Genomic DNA, 10,223 nt, shown 5'->3' on the forward strand with positions numbered 1-10,223 from the left:
CTTCTAACATTTGTTCATGCAACTTAAAAATGTATTAACAATATTTTTTTATCAGTTTAAAACCGCACAAACGTGTTTTTACGAGAAGTAGACATTTATCTTATGTCTATAAAATATATTCTTATATCGAATATAAACCATGGAGTAACTTTAGCCAATTAATTGTATTTCGTGTATAGTTTATTCGAAGAGAAATATTTCTTATTTCAAATTTAAGAGGTTAGTAAAACATCTTAGCAGAACAAAGTTTTAATGCGCAAGAAACAACTTACTGGTGGAAAGTTCAGATCCAATTGAGTTAATGCATATCCACAGGCTGTTTCATGGTTTATACACAGCCTTTGTCGAGTAAATGATATGTTGCATACCAATTTGTATGTAAAACTGTAACCCTAGGAACAATATTAATGCATGGAATCTTGAACCAAATGTTAGTAACAACAGTGTATAATTGGAATGTATACTAATGTCTGCAACCCACATTATGATAGGTAATTAATATGAACTAATGAATGTGAGAAATTATGATTAAATTTATGATGTACAACACAATAAATTTTCTGGAACTTGTAATCTTCTACGCTATAAAAAATACTCTCTTGTCAACTAGAGATGATAATCAAAATTATTTTAACAGTATTGTTATTTTATCTCCCCTAAAAACCATTCACAAAAATGTATAAATAAATACCTATTATTTTTTGACCATGTAGATTTTGGGCCCAAATCTTACACTAATAACATTCACACATGGTTCGGCCTTTTTTTTGACAGTTGTATCAAAGCTAGGACGGATTTAAAATTTTGAGAAAAATGTAAGCCGTAAACCTATCACCCGCTTACTCGAATGAAAGGTCTTGATGTGAAACTTCTCCGAAAAATATCAGTTTTCGATAAACCCTCTCCTAAGGAAAGGGACCCCATTAAAAGAGATATATTTTTATCACATTTAAAATATTGAAGATACATCAGCTGTTGGATTTGTTTTAGTTTTAGTTTGTTTGTTTACTTTTCCTTGACTTAACCTTTTGATTCTTACACAGATTTGTAAATTGCATCAAGAAGTTATTCTTATAATGTGGGATGGTGTTCAAACCTTTGAATTATGATTCAATTGTTTACTTACTAGTTCAGTATTACATATTTTTAAAACACTGCAATTTATGTTGCAGACAAATGTTGTGGATATAATTAAGTGACACAAGAACCATAGAGTTTGGAAGCTTATGTTGGAGCATATGTGTCCCAACTGGGGAAAAACACACGTTTGTAGAGTGTATTTCCTCGTGACAATTTACGTCAAGAACAAGAGCTTAATAATCCAGCATTTTGCATTGGACGAGTTGGTGAAGAACCACCATCTTCTCTGCGTTCTCTTTCCATGGTGAGGTATGTACGGGCAGAACAACTAGTTTTAAATAATGATACAAACATGTTTACTTCCGGTATCGTTTTTTTATGTTTATGGTCCATTGAGTTTATGTTCTAGTACTAGTATTATCATAGATAAGAGGAGTGTCTACTTCTTTTAATTTATGGTATTATGTAAAAGAACAATTCCTTAAATTAATACAGTAAAATATTAAAGTTGGTAAAATTCAATTTAATTCACCTTGTTGGTGCATAGCATGATAATGTGTTTATTTATTATTCTTCATGAAAAAAAAAAAAAAATACTCTTCATACTGCAAATGATTTCATTCCAGACTGACTCACAGCTGTTTGAAATGAAATAATGTTTTTAGTAAGTGTGTAAAAACTGCGTAACACAATATGATTGTTTAATTTATAAAACTGAAATTGAGTAGAAAATCGATGCAATGGTGATATTGAATTACACGTTTTCTGGGTATTTGTTTAGACTGAATACTTTGCGGATCATAAATAAAACTACTATATAAACTACTGTATAATTAGGTTAACATACATAAGTTGATAAAATATTGTAAAAAACTGTTATTAATTTGAATAATCAATAGCTTTTGCTTTCTTCCAAAAGTTTAAAAGGTCAGCGTATACATAAACGTCAGGTTTTCAGAAAACTGTGGGTTCCTTTGAAACGTGAAATTTAGAAAATTACGTCTTAGTAAAGAATAATGCCACGTTTTGATTATCAGAAAGAATTGAATGCGTCAAGCTTATTATATAAAACGAAACTTTACCGGAGGCTGTTGAAAACGTCCGCTGCAGACCTCGACAGCTCATTGGTTGGTAAATTCTCTTCTATCGTTCGTTAAACTTATTGTTTGGATTTAAAACTTTTGTGAAAAAGTATTTGGGTTGTATAAATCTTATAAATCAATTAATTATGAGTTTTGTACTTACTTACTTGATACTTGATCTCTTCATCGTTGACCAACAAATGTTGGATAGATGATTGCGTCATTGTAATTAACTCCATCAATTATTAACTGCTTCAATCTTACTATTCTGAGTTGCAGTATAGATAATGAACACATTCTTGACCTTTTAGCGAATTTCCTATCTAGGGAATAAGCTACTGTAGGTCTCAGGGTAAGACCTAGACCCGGGACCGATTTACTTTTTTAATTTGATTTCCCCAGAGGCCAAAAACGCCATCCGTTCAAATTCATATATATATATATATATATATATATATATATATATATATATATATATATAAGAATTTGAACGGATGGTGTTTTTGGCCTCTGGGGAAATCAAATTAAAAAAGTAAATCGGTCCCGGGTAAATGTCCGTTAGCGCGATAACTCGAGCAAAAATAATCAGATTTTGATGAAATTTGGTACAAACATGTAAACCTAAGTTTATTCGAACGAGTTCACGAACCAGCATGATCGGACTATGGGAAGGGGGTATGGGGGGTTTTATGGGGTATAATTCGGTTTTCAAATTTTTGACAATAAAAACACAAAATTTCACAATTTCTTTCCAAACAATTTGAAGAGCTAAAAGAAATAATTTTGTATATTGAAGCATTGTTGTATGTCTAATGATTACAGAGAAAATTCAAAAAAGTGTAAATTTTCAATTCCTATGTTATTCTTATGGAGAAAATTAAAACTGTTTTAGTTTACTTGTTGATAAAATTTATCAAATCTATTTATTTCATACTATACTATTGACGTTTGGTCAAAACACTTTTACCTTCTCCGTAGCAGCTAACCTAAGCACTCGTTAAATCTAATACTATTTAAATTGGGAATAAATATGTCTTATTTATGGAAATATTTTAGTAAAAATGTAATCAGACAAGTGGAAATTCGCTTAGTCTGCAGGTTTTCTGTGGCGGGGGTATTTCTTCTTAATATATGTAAAAACGATGGATTGGACGTTTTTGACAGTTACAATTAAAACTATATATTAATAGGCAAGCATGTTTCTTTAAAACATTTTTTCTCGGCTCGTGTGCATCGCAGGGAAAATCTACGCATTCTCTGTTGTAAAGATATTTTCCTGTAAATTTGCAGAATCCCTTTAACGTCATTTGTTTGTATTTATGATTCATACCATTTCTGTTCCAGTATCCATGATAAAACCTACAGTTTTCTCTAAGGATCGGACCGGTGGCCCTCTTGTTTTAACGTAAGTACTACAACTCCTCATCTACTCTACTCAAAATATTCTCTTAAATTAGATAACTTTGTTGTTGCACCTAAACAAAGGAACGAAAGCCAATTACTCCATATTTCTTCATAGTAAACATTTCCACCGATTGGAAAACACAGTCCAATTGGCAAACCAGATTTTAATTTCCCGCTGGGCTGCGTTCGCCAGGACGGTATCATTGTTGTCGATACGGTCGAACTGTGTTTGATGAATTCTGTAAAAGTGGGTACAAACTCACTGGACTGGGTAACGAAGCTGATTTTCTCATGCGGAACAACGTTTGTGTGATCTCCATGTGTTAGTTTGGACAAATAAAACCACTCAGTTTGAATAATGATGACCAGATGTGTTTAGTTAATTACTCATTGAGAATTTGGTTGAATGAATTTGACGTGCGTCCATGTTAATTGTTTCTACTGCTACGGACATATTTGTTGACCGGCGTATACAACAAATAACTAGTGTGAGGGGTAAACAGTTTTAATATTTTAAAATATCTGAAACTTATAATTTATAATTAATCTAAGTAATATATACATGCTCCTTTCAGTAAGGAGTAAAAAATGTAATTCGTCAATTTAGCTCTAATCATATAATTCTTGGGTACACGTATTGATAGAAAAACATGGAAGTAGGTACATAAATTTCTCAATTAAGGACGATTTACAAACAAAAAATCACAATAAATGGTTTAAAAAAATTTAAAAAATCATTGACATAAAAAAGTAGTACCTAGTTAATATGGACAATCTAAAATATTATACTAACAAAAGTAGGACAAAAATAAGTCGTCTTACAAAAAAACTCAGGAACAGACGAACTGTCCCAAAAGAAAGATAGTCTTGAACCAAGTGTCAACCTTACAGTCAATGTCGATCCACTATTTTTCCAAAGAAATTTCTTACCACTGAACAACTATAAAATGTCAATAAAACGACAATAACAAATGTCCATCCTTAGCATGAATACAGTGGAACCTTGATAAGAAGACCCTCGATAACAAGTCACCCTTGATAACAAGTGTCATTTTCAAATTCCCTTAAAATTATTTTACCCCTAATCACATGTTATTACGAACCTCGATAAGAAGTCAACCTTGATAACAAGTCTTATTTTACAATCCCCATGAGAGTCTTGTTATCAAGGTTCTACTGTATATACTTTTAAAATGTTTATAAAGATATTAAAAATTTTAAAACACTAATACAACTTGATGTCTTTAATTTTTAATATTACCGCACTAATCCTGCCTGAGAACTTTATTGCCACTCATTAAAAACTTAGCCGAGTCGTGGGTAGAAGAAAGAGGGTTTATTAATGTTTTACTTTCTACTTTACTGATGAAGACGGAGAACTTATTACGATGTAATCGAAACTCTTTCGAAATAACGGTTTTCAAGGGGTTATTCAGTGGGGTTTTGTATAGGGTACTTAATTATCTTTTTTTTGTGTGGGTGTGTGACGTGTTTGTAAAGAAACGACGTAAATAGGTTTACTCAAAAAGTAACGGATTTAACTTTTGGTCTGAAAAAGCACTGTAAATTTTTTTAGTCTTCTAAGGGTGTAAAATAGAGCATACACATAACATTGTATTTTTGATGACTGTTTTTTAACCAAATATCCCAAAGAGGGAATAGCTTTTTGACGTCTACGTCTACCTACAGGTCTCATGATAATCAATGGACCGGACCAAAGTGGTATAATTTTGACGAAATTCTGTATGAACGTGCAAAGCTACGGTTTTTTCGAAAGTTATCGCAAACCATGCATGATCGGAAAATGGAAACAGGCTATTCGGGGTGAACATTATCTTTCCCCAATTTCACCCTCATAACATAACATATGGAGATTTTTGTACCTGACACATTTTGTAACATTGGTAACCTTTTTTTTAGAGCTTAAGAAATAGTTTTGTATATTGAAGCGTCATTGTACGTCAAATGGTTACGGATGTATAACACTTCTAGATTTAAAATCCCCATGTTACTGTTATGGGGAATATGTGACCTATGTTTGCTTGTTTATAGATCAGATTTGGCAAATTGATTTATTTTATGCCAAGCTACTAATATTTGACTAAAATACTTTGCACACTTATTACACCCCTAGTAGCAAGAAACCTAGGTAATCGTTACACCTAATGTAACGAAATAAACATGACAAGTCTAAGGAGATATTTGAGTAAAAATCATGTCAGGCAAGGAATTGGCTGAGTGTGCAGGTTTGCAGTAAAGGGGGTGTTTACAAATCCATTACTATTTCGAAATTGAAATCAGCCTGTTAGAACCACGATACGCATTTGTAATAGGCTTTCCGAGAAATATATACGTTCCCTTTACACACCACACGTCATGCTTTCCATACGTATTTGCGAAATTGTCAGAAACATTCAAATCAAACCTAACTAAGTCAAAGAACATTCCCTCCCCTTGGGGATGAAATGTATTCAGCAAATCTAATTACATTAATTGGATTGCTTCCTGGAGTAATCATGAAGTTAAAGGGTGTAACGTCATTTAGTACGTTCCCAGCTACAAACGACCAATAAAAGCTTTGTAAATGAGGCACAAAGCTGGGCTCAGGAAAATGATTCGCTTTAATTCATCGCTTAGCTTTTTTAGCTAAGACTTAAGACAGGAATGCAGTCGGTACATGATAAGTTGAACGTGTTACGATCAATAAGAAACAATAGAGATTTTATTTGTATCTTTGCTGATGACTTGACTAGGTATGAGAAATCCTTTTAAATAAACTACTTTTTATTTACTCCAATGGTTATTTTTAAGGAAAAGGTCTATCCCTATTCTTGCTACTTGTCTGTTAGTAACAAGAAGTCGACATTTTGTTCGACACATTGCATTTGGGCCCCAGATTGACTTCGCTTGGTTCGAACCAGAAACCTCTAATCCGATTTTGGAGATTTTGAAGAAGTATTTGGCTACCTACCAAAAATATCTATAAAAATGAAAACACAAATAGTTATTCTACTTTTTGGAATTTTTTCAATAATGCATATGTTCCCTGACTTTAATTAGGAGAAAACAAGAATTCAGGTTATAATACAAATTACTAAGGATTGAATCATCATTTGGTTACATTACTACTTTTGATTTAGCCTTCAGGCAATATATACAACATGATAAATAATATACACTTCTTGTCCAAAAATAAGTGAAATCCTAAAAAAGTTTTAAAATCTCCTACTATTAATGTAAGACTGTGTCCTTCCACTTGAGGAAAGTTTAGAAAAAATCGGTAGAAACAAAAACAAATTTTAGCGTTAAACTTAATTCAACCCCCCTAACCGGGTTTAAGTTATATTTTATTCCACTCTACTCTCTAAAATCACTTGAATCGAATGTTTTAAGACATGTTAGTCACAATACACACCTATTAGAATATATGCATCAGTAAAACGGAAAAAAATAAAATGACTAGATCAGGGGCTGTATCAGTAGTCTACTCCTAAAGTCTGAAATAACGACAACTGAACAAACACTTTTACAGAATCATTTTAAGAGACTTTACAACACATTTAAGATCAGTGACCTTTCTGACATAAATTTGATGTAGATGTGAAAGTTTAAGGGCAACCCCTCTGGCACACACTTTAATAGTCACATCCTTATATATGTAAGCTTTAAGTTCGACTCCAATCGAGGCTCCAGAAATGTTCAGAACTAAAAAATGTTAAAAATTATTTAGGCGTTCTAGACTTTAGAAATTATATTTAGAACGAGTTTGAATCAGAATTGACTGTGCAAATAAAGTTATTCTATAGTAAAGTCCGAAGCATGCACTGATGTATTTCATGTTTATGGCGTTTGAATATATTATGAAACCAATATTTAAAGAAAATGCCTTCCGCAAAACCCGGACAGAACAAACATCAATATTTTCTTCAGTTGATTCATGACTCGTGCCTATATCAATAATGGATTATGTTTAATATGGTCAATGATCAATATGGACAAATGATCTTTTAATATTGGTTGTACCAACCAAAACGCTGCTACTCTCTAAATATATAGCACCTAAAAATGTACATAAATATAAATAAACGCGAGAAAAATAATAACAGCATCGAGAGATATTTTTAGTGTAAAGGCTGGAGATGATTTGCCAATCTGTCTATGTGTCTACACTGCAGATCTTCACATCGTTTGGATGATGTTTCAACACCAACTGCAATTTTTCTTGTTAGGTGTTTTGTCAAAATAGATTACACGCGTTAGCCATTAAAAAAAAATAAATCGTCATTAATCTTTCAGTTTACACCGTTAATTTTAATGACGTTCATTCATAGTGGTCATCACCCGTAAGTTTTTTTCATTTTTATAGCCGTTTGGTGACTTTTAAAGCCATTTCCATCGTCTAGGGTTTTGTCTAAACCCGGTGCATTCTTACGACGAAATACATGATTACATTTATATTTCCAAGGTCTGATTGTGGGGGGGGGGCTTTAGCCCCTATATCCCTCACTTGGAACCACCCGCCACTGGTTAATTTGAAAAGACTACCATCTCTGAACAAATGATTGACCCTTTAAAATGTAACAATACGATGGTGGTTATAAAGAAATCTAAAATATTGATATGGCTGGTGAAATGTAATCTGTGAAAATCATTTATTCAAATTAACATTCAATATTTACCCAAGTCTAGAACGTAGTTTTATTTCCATACTTGATAGATCACATGGTATTAATAGATTAGTAGTTTATTTAATTTCAATAATATTGTGATTTTGACTATCAGCTGATTAACATTTCAAATATTTTGTTTTGTTTTGAATACGTGTTTCATATAAAACAAAACATTGCACAATAAGTTTGGTTTATGATCAAATTTACTCAAGTTTGTTTCGTGTTTCACAATGTTTCACCTAATTCTTTTTTTATTTGTGTGCTTCGCTCGGTCAATTTATGGAGTTACAATTCCCTCGGTAACCCTGTTACCAAATTCTGAGTTGCACTGTTGTTCTAAAACAGGATTCAATACTCTCAATATATACTGCTATTATGGGACTGAAAAGTCGTTGGAAAACATTTGGCAAACGGTGGAAGTGTCATTGGATATGGAAGGCCAATCTAAATATGATTTATACATAGGAGCTGACGAACAAGAAGTCTGGACGCTTTATTTTGAAGACAGTAAAACATCTTGGGGATTCAACGTGCTTAGTCGAAGGCGCAAATATATTTCATTGGATCCTTTCAATACAACATGTCTTGGAATAGATACTGGGAACGACTATACTCTCAAAGTGTCAGTGACTCGAGTAAACAAAGTGTTTCTAGGAATGTTCATCGTGGGGACTTTACTCTTCCTATTAGCTCCTCTTTTGGTTCATGAACCGCTATGTTTCTACATATTTGGAGTCATCTTCGGCATTTTAGCATCTTTGTTGATTGTATTGTACTTTATTTTAAATCTTCTACCCTTGAAGAAATCCGCGACCATTGGACTTCTAGCTGGTGGGTCGACGGTGATTATATATTGTTTCCAAGCATTCGTGAACAATATTTATCTTCTAGCACAAACACACAGAAAGATTGTGTACGGTTACTTGATCGTAGTCGGTTTGATCAGCCTGACAGTCTGTTATCGATTTGGACCTATAACAAATCAACGGAGCAAAAACATTTTACAATGGTCCCTTCAGGCCTTCTCGATTCTACTAGTTTTCTACAGCAGCCATAATCAAAAACTAACTTTTTTGTCATGCCTTTCAACTATGCTATTTTATAAGATTCCGATGTTTAAATGGGCTCTGTTTAAGTTCCCAAAACCTATAACAACGAACCATAACAATGCCGTAGCGACACAAACTCCTTCCAAAATCGTTTCTACTAAGAAAGTTTACTTTGTGTCAAAAGATGAATTTGTGCAACACGGAATTATAGAATCGAGGAATTTAGAGGAGCTGCGCCTATCTTATCTTGATAGTTTCAAGAAAACAACTCCTCCCAAAAGCTTTTCCAAGAAACCTCGCTTTCTGACAAAGGAAGAGTTCAAGCAACAAGGAATCAAAGAAACGAACATGGCTTTACAAGATCTGCGACAATATTGTCTGCGCAACCCAAAAGATGTCAAACATTTAAACCGTAGCAACTTGAAGAATTTCACCCAATTTGTGGTTAGTGGAAAACACGATCCCAGCAACTATGTTCGAATGGAAATCGAGGAGATATCAGAGGATGATGATTAAAAGAGTAGAGATTCCACTATGTGAAACCTGTTGAGTGTTGAATCCGAATGTTTTTGTAAATTACTTAGTATTTATAAATGAGTTTGCTTATTACGTATGGTATTTAATTTTAGAATTGAATTATATGTTAATAACTTTAATAAACGAGTTTTTTCTCCGAAGACTGTGTCATGTGTTTTTAAAGTCTTTGAGGTTTATTTTCCCTTTTAATCTTAGTAACTTCAGAACACACACAGTGACTAAGTAGAATTTTTACCCTTAAATAAACTTTCTGTAAACCTTAAACAATTTCTCCTTAAAGTGGCATCAAACTAGATGGTACGGTTTTTTTTAATCACCCCAAAAGTTAGTCGTTAGCTATTGTTTAAGCACTTGCAAATGAACTATGTAGGTTTTCCTGTAGTATTTAGTTATACTGTAGA

The 10,223-nt window shown here is 32.8% G+C and overlaps 1 protein-coding gene across 1 annotated transcript; it reads left to right on the forward strand.

The window, feature by feature from the left end:
- Nucleotides 1–8,667: 8,667 nt before the first annotated feature.
- Nucleotides 8,668–9,943, forward strand: LOC128992765 (nuclear envelope integral membrane protein-like). Its single transcript, XM_054416505.1, has one exon. It carries the CDS (start codon nt 8,668–8,670, stop codon nt 9,799–9,801), a length of 1,134 nt encoding a protein of 377 aa, XP_054272480.1. The 3' UTR covers nt 9,802–9,943.
- Nucleotides 9,944–10,223: the final 280 nt, after the last annotated feature.

Source organism: Macrosteles quadrilineatus, unplaced genomic scaffold, assembly GCF_028750875.1.
Source record: "Macrosteles quadrilineatus isolate MER2022 unplaced genomic scaffold, UCM_ALF_1.0 Scaffold_4__1_contigs__length_99947679, whole genome shotgun sequence".
NCBI lineage: Eukaryota > Metazoa > Arthropoda > Insecta > Hemiptera > Cicadellidae > Macrosteles > Macrosteles quadrilineatus.

Excerpts from the sequence above, each read along its gene's own strand:
- LOC128992765 (XM_054416505.1), top strand. The coding sequence starts at position 8,668 with ATGGAAGGCCAATCTAAATATGATTTATACATAGGAGCTGACGAACAA.